The 16,885-nt window shown below is 39.6% G+C and overlaps 4 protein-coding genes across 5 annotated transcripts; 1 reads left to right on the top strand and 3 right to left on the bottom strand.

Annotated features, from left to right (window-relative positions):
* The first annotated feature begins 108 nt into the window (after nucleotides 1–108).
* Nucleotides 109–1,451, top strand: LOC137195491 (cobalamin binding intrinsic factor-like). The gene is made up of 4 exons (XM_067607890.1): nucleotides 109–301; nucleotides 398–539; nucleotides 673–806; nucleotides 1,203–1,451. The coding sequence occupies exons 1-4, from the start codon at nucleotides 226–228 to the stop codon at nucleotides 1,271–1,273; spliced, it is 423 nt and encodes a 140-aa protein (XP_067463991.1). The 5' UTR covers nucleotides 109–225; the 3' UTR covers nucleotides 1,274–1,451.
* Nucleotides 1,452–1,559: 108 nt separating this feature from the next.
* On the bottom strand, nucleotides 1,560–6,141 carry si:ch211-117m20.4 (sushi, von Willebrand factor type A, EGF and pentraxin domain-containing protein 1). 2 transcript variants are annotated; one of them, XM_067607888.1, is made up of 5 exons: nucleotides 5,349–6,141; nucleotides 4,411–4,575; nucleotides 4,163–4,330; nucleotides 3,260–3,460; nucleotides 1,560–3,079 (listed from the first exon to the last, which is right to left on the bottom strand). In XM_067607888.1, exons 1-5 carry the CDS (start codon nucleotides 5,455–5,457, stop codon nucleotides 3,066–3,068), a joined length of 657 nt encoding a protein of 218 aa, XP_067463989.1. In that variant the 5' UTR covers nucleotides 5,458–6,141; the 3' UTR covers nucleotides 1,560–3,065. The 2 variants fall into 2 exon arrangements, with proteins under 2 accessions (XP_067463989.1, XP_067463990.1); XM_067607889.1 differs by having other exon boundaries at nucleotides 5,355–6,141.
* Nucleotides 6,142–6,266: 125 nt separating this feature from the next.
* On the bottom strand, nucleotides 6,267–10,557 carry hinfp (histone H4 transcription factor). Its single transcript, XM_067607885.1, has 9 exons — nucleotides 10,134–10,557; nucleotides 9,125–9,351; nucleotides 8,838–8,949; nucleotides 8,513–8,665; nucleotides 8,309–8,386; nucleotides 7,743–7,863; nucleotides 7,496–7,634; nucleotides 7,283–7,407; nucleotides 6,267–7,194 (listed from the first exon to the last, which is right to left on the bottom strand). Exons 1-9 carry the CDS (start codon nucleotides 10,291–10,293, stop codon nucleotides 6,840–6,842), a joined length of 1,470 nt encoding a protein of 489 aa, XP_067463986.1. The 5' UTR covers nucleotides 10,294–10,557; the 3' UTR covers nucleotides 6,267–6,839.
* Nucleotides 10,558–11,300: 743 nt separating this feature from the next.
* dpagt1 (dolichyl-phosphate (UDP-N-acetylglucosamine) N-acetylglucosaminephosphotransferase 1 (GlcNAc-1-P transferase)) lies at nucleotides 11,301–15,574 on the bottom strand. The gene is made up of 9 exons (XM_067607886.1): nucleotides 15,089–15,574; nucleotides 14,855–14,975; nucleotides 14,563–14,776; nucleotides 14,038–14,184; nucleotides 13,685–13,769; nucleotides 13,372–13,560; nucleotides 13,175–13,262; nucleotides 12,338–12,493; nucleotides 11,301–12,234 (listed from the first exon to the last, which is right to left on the bottom strand). The coding sequence occupies exons 1-9, from the start codon at nucleotides 15,241–15,243 to the stop codon at nucleotides 12,169–12,171; spliced, it is 1,221 nt and encodes a 406-aa protein (XP_067463987.1). The 5' UTR covers nucleotides 15,244–15,574; the 3' UTR covers nucleotides 11,301–12,168.
* Between the last annotated feature and the right edge of the window lie 1,311 nt (nucleotides 15,575–16,885).

The following is a 16,885-nucleotide window of genomic DNA, read 5'->3' as shown; positions in this document are numbered from 1 at the left end:
TGTCCATTCATAAGCCACCACATCAACAGTAAGTGCAAACACTTGTGTTAGTTTGCAGTCTGTGATTATTTAAACTCGACAAAAGCTGTCTTTGCAGAGCGACGTGGTGACTGCAGGATTAAAGGTATTCGGGGACTGGAGTTTGCACAAATGAGGGCTAGGCAGAGTATAAGTACTGAGCTGCTGTGATATTAAACAGACATCAGAAGAGAAACATCACACAGGATGGCACTTAGAACAGCTGCTGTCCTCTCTGTGGGCCTCCTGCTGTTACTCATACAAGGAATGCTCACAGATAGAGGTGAATATATGAAAAAAACTAACCTTAAATGACTCATTTTGGTAGCTTTGTGTGTGTGTGTGTTTCATGAATAAGAGAATGTAACATGGTGTGCAGGTCCAGCAACTCTTCCTATCAGAATGTCTGTGGTGAATGACCTGTCCAACATGACTCCTGAGTCCTATTCCAGCTCTGTGGCAGAGGGAGGTGTGCTGCTGGGCGCTCTGAGCAGACTGCAGGAAACACAGCAGGACTTCAAGTAAGACCTGCCCGTGACATCCCCTTTAATATCTTTGCATATAATCCTTTATTCTTAAATGTGGCTCAGCTGTTTCCTCTACGTATTTAAGATTGCGATGAGACATTTCAGCTCCTGTGGACACATTTTACAGGTTCACTGTGAAGGTGGACCCAGACTTTGGCCTGTTGCTGGAGAGTGTGAATGGAGTAGGTGGAAGTGAAGGTGAGCAGACGTACTGGGAGATCCTGTCGGAAAGCTCAGGAGAGTTAACCAGGCTGGAAGTGGGTGAGTATCCTCCCCTGAGTTTTAATAGAACTTATCTGAGGAAGACTTAATAAGGAGTAATGACACATGAGAATTGGCTGTTCTTTCATTTATTGCCTCAGGACGTCCCCTAATGTGATTAGACTAAAATCTTATTGTTGTGACAATATTACTCAATCTCTGCCTTTTATTTCTTGATGTCATCTTTTTGGTGCAACTATGTAATTATAGCAAGTCATTTTTTTAATTATACTTTGGGTTATTCTAGAGTACTTAAGTTTTTTTTGGAGAAAAGAGGATGTACTAATAGTTCCTTATTATCCTCTAAATGCTACTACGGCCAGAACATTGTCAACTGAACACTTTGCTCCTTTCAGAATCTGAAATATTACAATCTCACTTCAATCCTTTTCACAGGAATCGGCTGCTACACACCACAAGAAAACGAACACATCATCCTCAAGTTCAGCACCTGGTCCAAACAGTGATGAGCCATCTTCACTGTGTGGCAGTAAGTCTTCAGGGTCAGATGTGGAACACAATGAGATGAAAACTTCATTTCCTTTTTTAATTTTTTGCTATCATGGTTGTCTCTGGAAGATCAAGTCCCTGTAAAGTCAAATGTGGTGCTGAATGTTGTGAAAATAAACCATACAGTGACATCTAGTGGTTTGCAAGAGGAAATTCATCTATCAAATGCACACAGATAATAAAATATGTTAGTGAGTCTGTATCAGTATCAAACATATGAGCAAATAATCAGAGTGGCAGCGGTTGAAAAACATATGCAACATTTATTTACATTTTGTGAATGTTTGACCTTGACTTCTCCTTGTGTCATCTGCAATTCTTTGAGTTTGTTAGAAGTTTTTTAAAAATATACGGGGTATCAAGAATGACTACGACATAACATATTTGAAAAACTCAAAGCCAATATAAGAAGAAATGTCACAGGCCAGAAACGCTAATGTCCATCAGAGCTGTTTGAGTTCAGAACATTTTTGAATAACATTTGGAAGCCAGATGAGTACTAGTGGCAGCCTTTTGTCCCTACTCATAACACATTACAGTCTGTTTAAGGAGACTACTGCAAATTCAAGCTTTAAATTTCTGCTTTCAACTGTTAGAACCAAGAAAGTGCTGGATTAAAAAAAAAATAAGCTGGTAGAGGTTCATTTCATGAAAGTGTCAAGGGCTTAAATGTGTCATGGTTTTAAACACTGTGACACATTTAAACATCCAGAGAAACTATTTCTGTTGAAGTTGTTCAGGTGGAGCAGCAGTGTTTTCTTTATTTTTATTCCATTCAAAAGCAGACATAGTTTCACAGTAATAAATTCCATCTATATGAAAATAAAGATTTAATTTTCAAACAAAAATAGATATTTTGGGCCATTTGTCATAATAATTTAAATGTAGAAAATATACATAGTATACTACTGAAAAATCAATCTGTGTATAAGGTGTACCACATTCTCCGTGTTAACACTGACCCCTGACCTTCCTGCCAAAGCTCCTCCCTTTCTAACAAGATTAAGGTTTCAGCTCCTTCCAGGACAGATGGACTGAGAGGAGGAGCGATGAGGCAGAGACACTAATCTCAGCGGTTTCACTTCCCACTCTCCTTATGTTCATCTTTCTTTCTACCTGTCCCTCAGAAACATAAACATGTTTACAGACACACATGTTAAAAGAGTTTGTGTTATGCTCCTGGTGATCTGACCTGGTGACATAAAATCATATTTAGCACCGAATTAATTCAGAGAAAGGTGCCTGAGCTACCAAGTGCTGTCTTGTGAACAATAATTTGCTTACTGAAAATGAGCTTTTTATTGAAAATCAAATTCACCACGTGGCACTTGAGGTTGACTATTTTCATTTTAAGTATTTAACTATTTGACCCTTTTTTAGCTGAGTAAAATTCACCTCACTTTTCTTTTCTATCTCTTTACCCTTTATCACACAGAGATTAACTGAACTTTGCAGATCTGCTTTGCTCATAATTCACCACTGACTCAGAGGGATTTGAACGTGAGGCACCGAAGTCTCCTGATCATGGAGTATTATCCTTTATATAAAAACCAAGGAGAAATCATTAGATTTAGAGTGCCAGAAAGATTAAATTAATGTCCTCAAACATCCAGATTTTTGTCCATTGAGTTGTCCACACAACAGATGAAGCAGATGAAACATAGTGTGGCTCTGTGGTGTACGAGCTGTCCATATCTTTCTTCATTTGATGTCTCATTGTACCGTCAACATGTGTTTTTTCTCCATGTTTTAGCCTGTAGTTACTAAAAATAAAAAGAGACAAAAATGTTATGTTCTTTGCAGGGAATCCCTCAAAGAAAAACAGCAAATTCAAGTTTAAAGCAATGATCAACCATAGTCAAGTTTGCACTGAGACAACATTGCATCAGTTTAAAAAAAAGGCGGTCATTTATACCTGAGAGTGTGGTGTGGAAGCTACTCACCACATGATAAAGCGCAGTCACAAATGCAAGGGACACACTGTGCAAAGAACCGCTTCCAGCCGGTGTCCTTCTTCTTGCAGTTGTCTATCAGAGTGCAGCCCTGTTTGGGGGGGCCGAAGTAGCTCTTGTACGCGCAGGTGGAGTTGCAGGTCCCGTTCAGCTCCTTCTCACTGATTTCAATGCGTCCCCGCTGACACATTCCTACGAGACAGGCAGAGTGAAATCAAATGATGAGCTGACAGGGCAGAGATGATAAAATCGGTAACACTTTATAATAAAGGTACAAATCATATACTTGAGTAATGCTTAAATAATGACTCATGATTTAATGCATGAATTAATGCAGGATGTATCATAAATCCCTGTTGCTGACCATTAACAAATGATCATGCCACTATGACTTTATGTGATTAGGTCACACTTATGATAGATCATCAGTTAAGAAATGTTAATTCACAGTTACTTCATACATTACTTGATATGCGAATGCAAATTAGCTGAATTCCTATTATATAGAAGTTTATTTCAGGACCATGCATTAGTTCAGCCTCTCTAGAAAAAAAGCTTCATATCTCTATGACAACAGACACTCAGTTGTCAGTTTATTGTGTAGGCCTACAACACTTCTGTTGAGCTTAAACACATGATCATTCTCCTCTAATTTGTCAATTGGTACCTGCTAGATGATTTTGACTCGGCTGCATTCAACAACAACACAAATACAAAAAAAAAAACCCAACTAAGTTCCACCCACTATGTAAGTGTGTCAAAAATATGGGGTCTATTTTGTCTAATTTGAGTCACGCATAGTTAAGCATTACTTACGAATATGATTTGTACCCGTATCATAAAGTGTTACCATAAAATCTTTGTGTGATTTAATGTGGTATTGCGTTTACTCACGGAGGCAGGTAGGTTTCGGGCTCCACAGGCCATTAGGCTGGCAAAATCTGGTGGGGTTTCCCACCAGCAAGAAGCCAGGACGACAGGCGTACCTCACCACAGAGCCCACCCACCAGTCATTACCATACACTACTCCATTATAGTCCACGTCTGGCCTCCCACAGTTCACTGCCATACAGGGGAAAGACAATGCAAAGCATGGTACAAAGCTCCATTCATATCAGACATTGTTGCAGTCCAAGTCTTACCTCTGCACAGGGACTTGTAGCCGAGCCAGCAGCAGCTTGAGTCCCCACAGCGATCTCTCCTCAGCTCCTGGTGGAGAGACTTACAGCCTCCATAACAAAGAGGCGCTGTCCCAGACCAATACATGTCGTCTATGAAATCTGGTTCGGGAATCCATTCCGTCTCACCTACAGTAAAACATTTGAATTAGCTTTTTCAAACACTTGAACAGGACAAATCACAAACACCCATATAATCAATAAAACAATAATGGTTCTTAAAGTTTCCCTCCACTCAAAAATGTTTCTTCTTGCTCCTTTGGTTGGATGTTTGAGCTTCACTGTGCAGAGTTTGACACTAGAAGACTGTTTTCACCTTCATCTGCTGAAAGTGGAAAGTTTGTCTGTGATTACTGAAAATCCAATTTTAAGGGGTGGGCCTTAAAATTGGATTTGTGACATCACAAACAGTTTTGAAACCAATCCTGGTCCAATAATCAATTTACACAAATGTGATGTGGAAACTTGAAGCCTCCAGTGCATATAAAATGAGAATTGAGTTTTCAGTGAACAAGGGAACATCTTGCGTCCAGCTGCTTCTGAAATGAAATATATTTGCATTTTCATAGTTTCTGGATTTTTTAATGAGTGAGAAGGAGTAGATGTCATTTTTTTAACAAGATATTCTTTTGGTAGAAAAACTATATCAGAAACAAATGATTATTCAAAGTAGAGTATTTTACATACATCTTAAAATATGTCTGGAGGGAATCTTTATGGATTTTCTATGCAAAACCCAAACTGAAAATGCACTTCAGGCTACAAGATTAAGAAAGATGTTATTGTTGTTACATACTATAGGAGTCCATAAGAACTGTTCCCACAATGCAATGAGCTCTGTCCCATGACTAAAAAGACTAGAGCATGATTGAAAAACATATTGGCATAATAGGAGGTCTTACCACTACCTTCCACCACTCCAATCCTTTCAGGAAACTGAGAAATCGCTCTTTGGAAGGACCCAAACACCAACAGCAGCAGCAGCAGTGGATGTAACCTCATGGTTCCCATCTTCTGATGCAATCAGTTTCTGTGAAAAATCTGCAGATGGATCTGGGAACTAAGGCTATGTCATATTGCTGTCCTGCAGCGGTCTATACATTATCATCATCGAAACGTCAACAGACATAAAGCCATTAGCAACCGTCCCAGTAGAGCTGAGTTCACTGACTGCAGAACCAGGAAGCAGAGAGCAGTAAGTAACACTAAACTAAGCTCCGTGTGGTGCCTAATCTTCTACACACCGCTAATCATTCTGTGACTGGATTCACAGCTCAAACGAAGGTGTGTCGCCCGATCACCAGAAATTTTATGAAAATCAAAGCAAAAACAGGATGAGAAGATCATGTTATATTGTTATTGTCAGGTGTAGAGTAATGATAAACAGTATTTTTGTTGTCTGAACATTTGCACTGATATTGATATGTATTTCTTGAGTCAAATAGTAGGATTTTGAAAAATATCTTTTGCAGGAAAGTTTCACTGAACGGGTAAACTGCCAAACAAAGTCGGCCCTCGTTCACACTTTTCATTAACACAACCAGATGTGTTTTTCCATTTAGGCAGAAAGATTTCAAATCACATACATGAAAAGTAACTGACCATCAATCAATAATACCAGATACTAAAAATTTCAGTTTAAAGTCACCTAATAACCATGTGTCTACCAAGAGATCAGTCAGTTCCAAACATATATGAATAACATTCATTGAACACACAATAGAGCTGCACTAGAGCAACTAATATCAGCAGGGGGCACCATAGTACTGGTAAAGATCTTGATGTAACATTAAAAACATCTGAATAAGTAAAAAAAAAAGTGATTTTTATAAACATTGTGTCAGATGTTTATTCAAATTGTAGATTAAGCATAAAAAACAAACAAACATGCTCTCCAAGCTAATAAGTTAGCCCCTCTTTGCTGGGCTCCAGACATTTTGGTGAACATGTAATTCTTGTAAAACCATTATTCCAAACCTTTAAGGGTGTGTCTGATGTATTTCTGAATTTGGGACAGCCTCTCCATCTCACAGAGAATGGTCATCCACTTGGCAGTGCAGCATTAGTAAGTCTGAAGATGTTACAGTGCGAGACAAAATAAATGAATTGAAAAAATATTTTAAAAAATACAGGCCAACAGGTTGGACACAAGCTCAACATTAGCAAACAAAAACACATACAAACTGGTTTATTGCCTAATATAGGCTTATGGGTCATCATGGAGCACACATCCCTTCATTTAGACGTTTTACACCTAATCTACATCTCTGTGCAGCCCCCACTAAAGGCACAGAAACTCCACTAGATTCTTCATACATTTGCTGTGCATCTGAGAAACATTACAGTGGATTATAGAGTGTCCAGTCATGTACGGGGTGTGTGTGCAAGACTGTTCAAATCATCTGCATTCCTTGCTGCTGAGCAGTATCCTGGAGTTGCAGCATGACAGTGTCCTCCCCTGCCTGTGACAAGCCTCCAGTGAGAACGTACAGCATGCTCTCTTCTTGACCGCCCTCCTCAGTGCTGACGGTCGGCTCCTCAGGCCTCTGCTCCTCCAGCAGCACCCCTCTCAGTTCTACCTGCACTTCCGAAAGAGCTGCCCCGGGGGATTCTTCCTCCGCCTCGGTCTGGCCACTGTCCTCGTCCTCCTGCCTATTTTGTCTTTCTCTCATCAATTGCTCTGTCAGCTCCACGCTCTCGTAGCGAATCAGCTGCAGCCTCAAGAAGCCGTCCTCATGCTCCTTGTACCTGGCAGAGTGACAGGGAGGCAATCAGTGCTGTGACATTCCACACATCTCAAATTCAGCATTACTGGATGGATCCATTCAAGACTTACCTGAACCTCGGGTGTCCAGATGGCCATTTGAATTGGTGCTTTTTGTGCAGATGGACAGTAAGGTTGTTGCCCCTGGTGAAGCACTGACCACACACATGGCACTTGTAGCGAGCTACAAAATTACCCTGAAAGAAAATTAGAGGATGATAAATGACATTAAAAATTCCTCTCTGAGGGCAAGTTAACGATTATTTAAAAGAGTCCCCCTTTCACCTCATGCTCTTTTTTATGGTGAATCTTCATGGTGGTGAGGGTACGAGAGGTGAAGCCACAGCCAGGAACGTCGCAGTGGAATGCCGGCTCGCTGCTGTGGGTTTCCAGGTGTTTACGCAAGTCGATCAGATTCTTACAGCTATGAAAATAAAATCAAGAGTGCGAGTATTAAGAAAACATAAATGTAACTGCTTGTCTAACAGCTTCATCTTGATTTGTATTGCTGCAGCTTCAGAGGAGGTGATACCTGTACTCGCAGTAGTCGCAGCTGTATGGCTTCTCGTTACTGTGGCGGAACTTGATATGGTTGCGCAGTGATGACGGTGATGGACAAGTCATGTCACACAGTGGGCATTTGTAGTGGCTCACTGTACCAGTGAGACAAACCAATGATGAGACAAAAATCATCCAACAGGAATCCCTCACTCACTTCGATACTAAAGTCTATTATATGGTCATTTGGTAAAAATAGACATTATAAAGGCCTATTAGTACTTATTCTTCCATTAAACCCAGAAATCATGGTGGAAAACCTGACACTTTTCCATAACAACAGGGATTTATTTGCAATGGGAATTGCTGATCACAGGATGGAGAGGTCTTGAGAGTTTATACTCTCTAAAAAATATACTAAAAAATGATTTGAAAATGGTTTTGAAAGGTTGAAACTGTACCAGATTTACAGTTATTAAGCTCAAACATGTCAAAATAGCGGTGTAGTGTTTTAAGGCTTCACTTTATTTTCCCCCCTACAAATCTACACATTTTGGGAACAACTGATAATACTGATAAAGCTTTTATGTGTGGACTGACCGTGGGTCCTCATGTGGTCTCTCAGTAGTCTTTCTGTTGCAAAACGTTTGGAACAGTGAGAACACTGGAACCTCTGACCTACAGAAAACATAAATATAATCACACAAAACAAAGCAAGAATTACTAAATGTTAGTTGAACCAAAATAAGTTAGACACATTGCTATTCATCTTGCTGTCAGAATCTCTGGAGCCTATAATTTTACCTTCCATGGCGCTCTGTCGAATTATGTGGTCGAAGAACTTTGTGTTGCTGGCGTACATCCCGCCACAGCCTGGACACGCCACTACCTTCTCCTGGGTGTGGCTGCGCAGGTGCTCCCGCAGCTTAGGACGCCCTTTAGCGGTGGCTTCGCAATCTGGTGAAGAACAGTCACAGAACTTAAACTCAATGACCCGACATCCTCAGTATTACACCAAAAAATTACCCAGACTTTTAAACCTCTTTAACCGAAACTTTGTTGTGAAATCTGAAGTTACACTGACATTTCTGAACCATAATATTAAGATCAATCATGTTTAATAGCTTACCTTTCCATCCGCAGCGTATTGGGAATTCACAGTCTCCTGCTGGTATATCTATACACAGGCTGTGCATCTCCACATGACGGTAGAACCACTCTGGGTTTTCATACGGCGGTTGCTTTGACAAATATGCAAAGAAAGAAATAGTTTGAGTTTAAGAAAATGTGGCCTAATGGCCTAGCATCTAATATTATGTTCCACCAAATCTCACAAACTGTTAAATCAAGTGAATTTATTTAGGTGTTTGTTTTCTTTGTTCCACTAGCAGTAGCACCAGCCTCTGTCAAGCTTACCTCACATTCCTCCCAGAGGCAGATAAAATTGTCTGGAATTTCAGGGATGATGTTGCGGTTGTGGTAGCCGATGGAGCAGCTGCCAATCTCCGGCTGGGCGTTAAGCACCTGCTGACCCAACTGCTTCAGCTTAGTATGGTAACAGTGAAAGAAGAGATGTCGTCGCACCTCTTCAGGGCCCTCCACAGAGCAGAAACCGCAGTCTTTCCAGAGACAGTTTCTCTCCTCTTGGCACAAAAAGCAAAGAGTTTACATGAGTGGGCATCTCTATTTATGCATTAATATTTATTGTTTATCATATAAAAGTACTCCAGCACATTGGATATAAAGTTAAGCGACGGCTTGTGGTTAAAATTGCAACTTTAAGCTTTAATTTGGGAGAGTTTGGATGCACTTCTGATGAAAGGTGTAGCATTGTAGTCAAATTTGGACAAATTAATATAATCAGCAGTCTGAGTTAGTCACATCAAGTGGATATCTGCCACATTTACAGTCTTAGCAACAAAAATAGCAAAAAAAAAGAGGGACTTTGACAGTAAAAAGACTGCAATGTTGAAAGATATCTTCATGATTTGACTCACTTGGATGGCTGAAGCTTCATATTAGCTTCAGATACGTTTTTGCACAGAGGGAGGACTGCCGATTTTGGCCCCCATCACTTACATTGTAAGTGCATTGGAGGGATCTTCTAATGGTCAGTGTGAACAGGAGGGACGATTACAGCAAGAAAAACCTATTTCAGTGTTCATTTGGGCACCTGACTATTGTTTTAAGACAGACATGAAAAATTATGAAGTCGTCCTTTAAACTGTGTGGCCATAAAAACCCATTTTAACTTCAGCCATTGTTTCATTTCAATCCTATGAGCTGCAGTACAAATATGTACAACTATCAAGGCTGCACTCTTTATTTGCCTCCACAATAACGTTACTCGTTACAGCACGAAATACGCCAACATCAGACCAGCCACAGGTAGATACTGTTCATTATAAGACTGAAAGCATCTCACCCTCTGCTTCTTCTTCATCGTCCTCCTCCGCCATGTTCACAGCAAGGTGACCCTCCGCATGCTTGCAGAAGTTTTCCATCAAACTGAACGACTCCTGACACGACCCCCACTCACACTCCAGCTTCAGTGTTTTCTTCTGTATCCGTTTGTTGTGAGGCATCTCTTTCTAAAATGTAGTGTCTGTTTTACACCCAGCGTGATGCTACCAGGAAGTCTTTACAACACTCTCCGGCTCTAATAAACCCCCTGAATCAATATCCTCGAAGACTGTGACAAACGAAAAACATACAATGAGACAACTCCTTACTTAAATACGAGCTTCACCACTGCTTCTGGCTGTTTTGGAAACACAGAAATCATGTAAACATCGGAGTTGCTTTGACTGTTCCGTGCAGATGTCTCCCCAGAAACAAGGACCAGTTCCAGGGTTCCGGATGTAATCTGTTCCGCCTCCAGATAGATTGGGACGATTAGCAAAACTCTCTCGTCCCTTCCCATCCAATCTAGTATTTACCATTTATCACTTTTGCAGTGGGAAGTAACTAAGTACATTTACTTAGTTACTGTACGTGCAATTATTAGATTATTTTCATTTTATTCTACCTTATATTTATGCTCTGCTACATTTCAGAGGCGCATGGTACATTGGGTACATTTGACTCCACAGTTATTCGGCAGTAGTTATAATCAGCTCATACAGTGTTACAGATTAAAATACCCAACGCTATATAAAGTATCAGAGCCTGACTGATACTGGAATTCAGAGGCTCATACCAATATTTAAGTATTTTAAAAATCGACAATATGCCAATATCCACGTTTTTGATCAAAGATTCAAAGCATCATTTAACACTGTTGATAAGGATCCCCATTAAATTTAGCTACTAAAGTGTGACCCAGATGTTTTTGCATTGCAATTCCTTGTTATTTCAGGCTGACATATTGTATACAAATACTATCATTATATAATAACACTCCTTTAGATTTGGGCAAAACAAATGCTTTTACTCTTACGCACATTTAGCTAATAATACTTTCATATTTTAAGTAAGATTGTGAAGGACTCTAATTTGTAATGAAGTATTTTTTAATAGTAGCGTTGCTACTTTTATTTAAGAATCTGAATACCATCTTTCACCACTGCAAATAATAATGACGGTACAAATCTTCTATTTTAATTTTCTCAGCCTTTATTTCTCAGTTTGAGCCTTCCATCTCAACAATAAACCGTTTCTCATATGTAGTTACATTCCTAAACAAAATAGTCCAGTGGCATTCGACTTCACATTGATGAACCCCTGGGGAACATACATATCCGTCATAAAAATACAGATATGTATCCAATAATACCAAGAAAACTAAAAACAATCAATTCTAATTATTGTAGTCGGGACACCCTTCACCTTTCAAAGACCTCAATTTCCTCTAATATTCCATCTATTTATCTGTCTCCACCGATATTCTCAGTGATAGTCTTTGGACTTCCTTATGTTTTCACTGCTTTTGTTTACCATGATCATTCTGTGTGCGTTTATTCAGATGAAAAAAAAGATAACTCACATGTTGCATGGATTGATAGTCATGCAAAATGAAGTGTGAGTGAGCCCTTCTATAAGTTCTTAAACTTATCAAACAGTAACAATTTAAGAGCTGATGTTGGCAGCTCTGAAGACTGAAAGTCACCCCCACTTACTCTAATTTCCTTACAAAAACCCAGTATAAAAAAATATACCTTCAGGGTGAACACAGATGACAATGTTACATTATCCTGCCTGTAATTCATGAAACACATGGTGGAAGGAGAATAACAAACAGAACTGTTGAAGCTGTTTATGCTTACACGGTACATGAAAATGTTCTACCAAAGTGAAATATCACTTCAAATCTTTGCACTGGGTCAAAGTCTGAGGCAGAGAAGTAACAGCGAGGTAATGGAATCTATTAAAAGGCGTATGAACAATGAGCCTGTGCAATAGTTCCACAAATATATCATATTTTCTCAGTCAGTATTCTCTCAGATTTCCTGCAGAGCTGTCTAGACGTCGTAGAAGAGGCGCACCAGATGATAACGGATCCCAAAAGCCACTGCGCTGCCCATCACCTGCCACAGACACAGAAATGAGCACCCGGTGAAACATTCATATATTTTCCAATGACTAACACTCTTCCAGGGGATTTAGGTACAGCAGGTGTTTTGTTATTACCTGTATGATGAGCATGATGACTGTGAGGTTTCTCTCATGGATGGGGCCGAGTAATTTCAGTACAAGATTTATTAAGGTCATGTTGTTGCACTCAATAAATTCACCATCTCCCTCTTGGCCCCTTCGCACTTCTAGCAGTTTCAATAACTCCGCCACCTGTTGAGGAGCAAAGGTTTTTTTTTTTTTTAATCAACCAATAAACACATAACAACAAATAACAGCTTGAAGTCCGCCACTTGTCTGGTTCACGTGTAGACCAAACTACAAGCACTGGTACCAGGCCTCTAAATCGCTCCCACATCTACAATTTTATCAGCAATTCAAATTGTAATTATAACAACAACAAAAAAGGTAATTCTATATAATTATCAGGCTAATTAACAGTTAAAAGTTTATCTGCACCACCAGGCAAGCTGCTACCTGCTTGCTGTCATGAATTGAGGGTATACTGTATGCTGGCCCTTGCATGGTCACGTTTTACATCAAATAATGCCTCTGCATGCTGACATTGTGGGTGAAATAAAGCAGAGACAATCAGTTGATTAAATGATTAGTCAAGAGCCAGAAAATTAATTAGCAACAATTTTCGTATCAATTAATTGTTTTAAGTCGATTAGCAAGTGAAACTGCCAAACGTTCTCTCGTTTCATCTTCTCCCATGTGAAGATTTTCTGCTTTTCCCTTTGATATATCATTTTTAATTCAATTCTTATTACATTTTTATTATATATATATTAAAGCCCTGGAGTGAAATGTTCTTGCTCAATAAAACTGGACAAAAGCAAAGTAGTGAGCAAGTACATTCAACAAAAGAACACACAAGAGAAAGAGCTTTACCCTCAGAATGAGATGTCCTAATTTAGAAAGGTCCTTTCTTTTGAATTTAGAGTAGCTCATCCCCAGTTTGCCTGTGTCTGGATTCAGTCTTTCATTGTCGGTAATATAGGGAGAAAAAAAAAAAGAAGTAAATACAAACAATGAGAGAGCATAACAGCATACAGGATGATTGAAGAAGTCCATGAGCAGCAGGTTACCTGGGGAGTCTGTGTCTGGGACAGGGGATGACGTGGAAAAGCTGAGGCAAGGAGTAGACAAAGTTAACCACTTGAGGAATGAAGAACAGCAGCATTGTTTTGCTGAAGTGTCCCAAGATGCCGACTACAGCAAAGGTCATCCCTGCAAAGTAGCAGAAAGTGTCTCCCACAAACACAGATGAGGGGTACCTGTGACAAAATAGGTTGCAAATTGAGAAAAATGTAAGAACAGACATATCAAATATTCCTCTGCACTTCCAAATGTGGGGAACATTTTCCATAGAACTGGCTCAGGTTAATAGGTTAAACTTACCAGTTGTGGTAAAAAAGTGCTAATGTGGTAAAGAAGAAGGGTATCATGAAGTAGAGGGAGAAAACGTGGTCGTCGTGGTAATCTCCTGATAAATAAGACAACCAAGTTACAACAAACCAATGTCAAACCAAAAATGTCCACATTAGTCCTGCGGTATCATATTAGTGTAAAATTCTTTTCTTCAAAGAGTGACAAATTCTGCCAGTGCAGTTGGATTATTCCTCACTTATTTCTAAAGTATTTTCACTTCTTTCAGGGATTTTCAAGTGAAACAAACATATCAATATCAAATACACTCATGACTTGCAGTGCAGATGGACTGATCTGTGATGCTGATGAGAAACCACACACACCACTGAGCTCCAGCAGGTTGAAGACGATGATGGAGCCGGAGATAAACAGAGCTTGACCTGACTCGATGCCGTTAATTCCGGCTAGGATGTTGATGGCGTTTGTGCAGAATACCGCGAGCATTCCCATGTAGACATAGTAAAGAATACCTATCAAAGAAAAAGGAAGAATGACTGAACATGAAAGTCCCAGTTCCCAAATTTACTGGTACAGTATTTCCTCAGAAAAGCCCCGAGTAGTTTCAGGTGTATTGGGGAAAAAAATCATAGAAAACTGCTTCTCTGTTTTCTATGATGATTTATATTTCAACTGTACTACTTTTCAATGGCTCCCAGTTGAAAATTAGTAGAGACACCCCAGATAAAAAAAACACGCTGGAGGGATTAAATATCCCCCATCTGGGATGGGAACATCTTGGCATCCCCCTGGAGGGACTTGGGAGGACATCTGGGCTATCTTGATTGCCCTGCTGCGACTGCAGCCCCATGAATGCATGAATATATAATTTAAACAACCACGCAACTCACCCAGATCCAAGTGCAGCCCAAGTAGTGCTCTGAAGGGCTTGGGCACCACGATGACTGTGTTGCCAAAGTTGGTGAAATAGACCATCAGCAGTGGCAGGGAAGCCATGGTGGGAAGCAGGAGCTTGTGTCTCCACCGCAGGTTCAGCACATCATCAGCAAATCCCAGGAAGATCATACAACAGATGGCCAAGAGTGCGCCTATCAGCTGTACAAACTGACCAAAAACAACACCGAGATTAGATTAGATATTTGAGAGTAAACACACAGTTTTACTACACATCAGTCTAGCCACCTCATTGTGTGGGAAGCCCTTGCACTGATCTCCTACAAAGCAGCTAAGGAAAGGCACTGGGATGAAGCAGAAGAGGATGATGAGGAAGACCGTCCCACTGATGACACCCTGGGACTCTGGGCTGCAAAAAAGGGGTGAGAAGGCGAAAATTAGGGCAGAAAGATAGCATAAATTTGACATATTATTAAACAGTGAAGGATAAGAAATCATAAGATAGATACAAGAATGACTCACACTTCCTTTTTATTTGTTTTGTTTAGGTCCATTCCGTACAGCCTAGCTGAGATGAAATGGTCTTTGAAGGCAGGAATGAGTTTGATTGTGGCCATGCAGCCCAGCACAGACATGAAGCAGTTGATCACCAGCGGCAGGACGGGTACTGGCGACATGTTTGCAGGGTTTTTTGGTGGATCAGTTTCTGACAGATCAAATCACGTTTCTAGATAATCTGACGTTCCCCTTTCAGGCGATCGATGAACGAGCTTTGGCTGTCTTCACCGAGGTAAAAACATGTCATACCGTCATTTCAGAGCAGCATACATCTCCGTAACTCCGTTGTCAAAGAAGAATACATCCATACATCACACAGGTAATCCATAACATTTCTCATTACGGGCTGTTGATGCTATTATCTGTAAACTACTTGGCTGTCTAAACTCCACGTCTATCAGTTTGACCATAAAGTTCCGTGTGTCAGGAGAACATGACACTTCCGGTCACAGTCTTCAAAATAATCCGGAGGGACGACCTCTCGCGAGGTTAAAATATCGCGAGAGTTTCTCAAACATCCCACCGGTTGATCCAATCTTGCACCAATTTTGAGATTGAAGAGAAATCTTTCATAAAATGCATATAATTTGCTTTTTTCCAAGAATATGTTTTTAAGAGAACTATTTCTCTGCATCTTTGTAGCTCACCTGACACACACAGCTTCCTTATAATTATCTTAGCTAAATTTCATATTCTTAAATGTAAATTTGCCAACAAAAGGCCTCTCCTCTCAGTTTTTCATGAAGAATGTGAGCAGCACTTTCAGACCATTAAATGTTAATGAGTGTATTGTTTTTATGTCTTTATTTAATTATTCTGTTGTTCTGTTTTTTGTATTTATTTTTTAGTCATTATTTTTATTCTGTATTCTTCTTCAAATTTGTATTTCATTTTCTGCCTATTTCTTATGTATGTAATGTAATGTACCTCATGTTCATTCAGATACTCAATAAAGTAAAAAATAAAATGTGGCACTAAATATATATTTAGTATCATTCAGTGTAGCTTACTGCTGGCAGCTTCCTGTCACTGCAAAAGTGGCCCCAACATCCTCTTCTGCGAATGACATTTCATCTGTTTGATAAACTATCGGTTTCATTGCCTCAGCTGTGTCAGTGGAAAAATGGTCAGTGTTATTTATTATTGGATTATTCTTACTTATGCATTAATGTGTAACAACTGTATTTATTCTTGGCTAGTTTACATGATAACAATGCATCACATTTTATAGGCTCATAATCTGTTTTGTATGTAGAATCTCAATCTGCAAAGTAATTAGTAAATATAACTATCAAATATAGTTGAGTAAAAAGTACAATTTGCCTGAGAATTGAGGTGGAGTAGAAGTATGAAAGAGCATAAAACTGACAGTTTTTAAAAACAGCCACAAGTAAGGTACACTTAGCTTATATTACACCACTGGTGCAGGTAGATGGGCCTTGGTGGATTAACTTGATGGATAGTGTACAGCACTTTTTTGATAATAGCTTGATATTTTGCTATTACTCTCATGCAGAAATAACGATAATAAGATATAATTCATTGTCCCCTTTGGGAAATTCCTCTTGGGCTCAGCGTTATTGCATCACAAAAAATGTATCTCCCTAAGATACTCACATACATACCTTACGTCATTCATACAAAACAAGAAAAACAAAACCAAAGACCAATGACATTGATAAAAAATAATTTAAAAACACACTACAGTTTATGAAACCAGGAAAATAATATTGCACCAGTATTGCACATTGTAGTAGGATG

The sequence above is a fragment of the Thunnus thynnus genome, chromosome 13, assembly GCF_963924715.1.
Source record: "Thunnus thynnus chromosome 13, fThuThy2.1, whole genome shotgun sequence".
NCBI lineage: Eukaryota > Metazoa > Chordata > Actinopteri > Scombriformes > Scombridae > Thunnus > Thunnus thynnus.
Note: the sequence above shows the minus strand (reverse complement) of the source record. Positions and strands in the feature narration are given on the sequence as shown.

Excerpts from the sequence above, each read along its gene's own strand:
- hinfp (XM_067607885.1), bottom strand. The coding sequence starts at position 10,293 with ATGCCTCACAACAAACGGATACAGAAGAAAACACTGAAGCTGGAGTGT. Across the intron at positions 9,352-10,133 it reads CGATGAAGAAGAAGCAGAGG|AGGAGAGAAACTGTCTCTGG; the intron begins GTGAGATGCTTT and ends TTTTGTGCCAAG. Across the intron at positions 7,864-8,308 it reads AGACCACATGAGGACCCACG|TGAGCCACTACAAATGCCCA; the intron begins GTCAGTCCACAC and ends TCACTGGTACAG.
- si:ch211-117m20.4 (XM_067607888.1), bottom strand. The coding sequence starts at position 5,457 with ATGGGAACCATGAGGTTACATCCACTGCTGCTGCTGCTGTTGGTGTTT. Across the intron at positions 4,331-4,410 it reads CTACAAGTCCCTGTGCAGAG|TGAACTGTGGGAGGCCAGAC; the intron begins GTAAGACTTGGA and ends CCTGTATGGCAG. Across the intron at positions 3,461-4,162 it reads CCCGAAACCTACCTGCCTCC|GAATGTGTCAGCGGGGACGC; the intron begins GTGAGTAAACGC and ends CCTGTCTCGTAG.
- dpagt1 (XM_067607886.1), bottom strand. The coding sequence starts at position 15,243 with ATGTCGCCAGTACCCGTCCTGCCGCTGGTGATCAACTGCTTCATGTCT. Across the intron at positions 13,770-14,037 it reads CAACCTGCTGGAGCTCAGTG|GAGATTACCACGACGACCAC; the intron begins GTGTGTGTGGTT and ends CTTATTTATCAG. Across the intron at positions 13,561-13,684 it reads GCACTTTTTTACCACAACTG|GTACCCCTCATCTGTGTTTG; the intron begins GTAAGTTTAACC and ends ATTTTGTCACAG.
- LOC137195491 (XM_067607890.1), top strand. The coding sequence starts at position 226 with ATGGCACTTAGAACAGCTGCTGTCCTCTCTGTGGGCCTCCTGCTGTTA. Across the intron at positions 302-397 it reads AGGAATGCTCACAGATAGAG|GTCCAGCAACTCTTCCTATC; the intron begins GTGAATATATGA and ends CATGGTGTGCAG. Across the intron at positions 807-1,202 it reads GTTAACCAGGCTGGAAGTGG|GAATCGGCTGCTACACACCA; the intron begins GTGAGTATCCTC and ends TCCTTTTCACAG.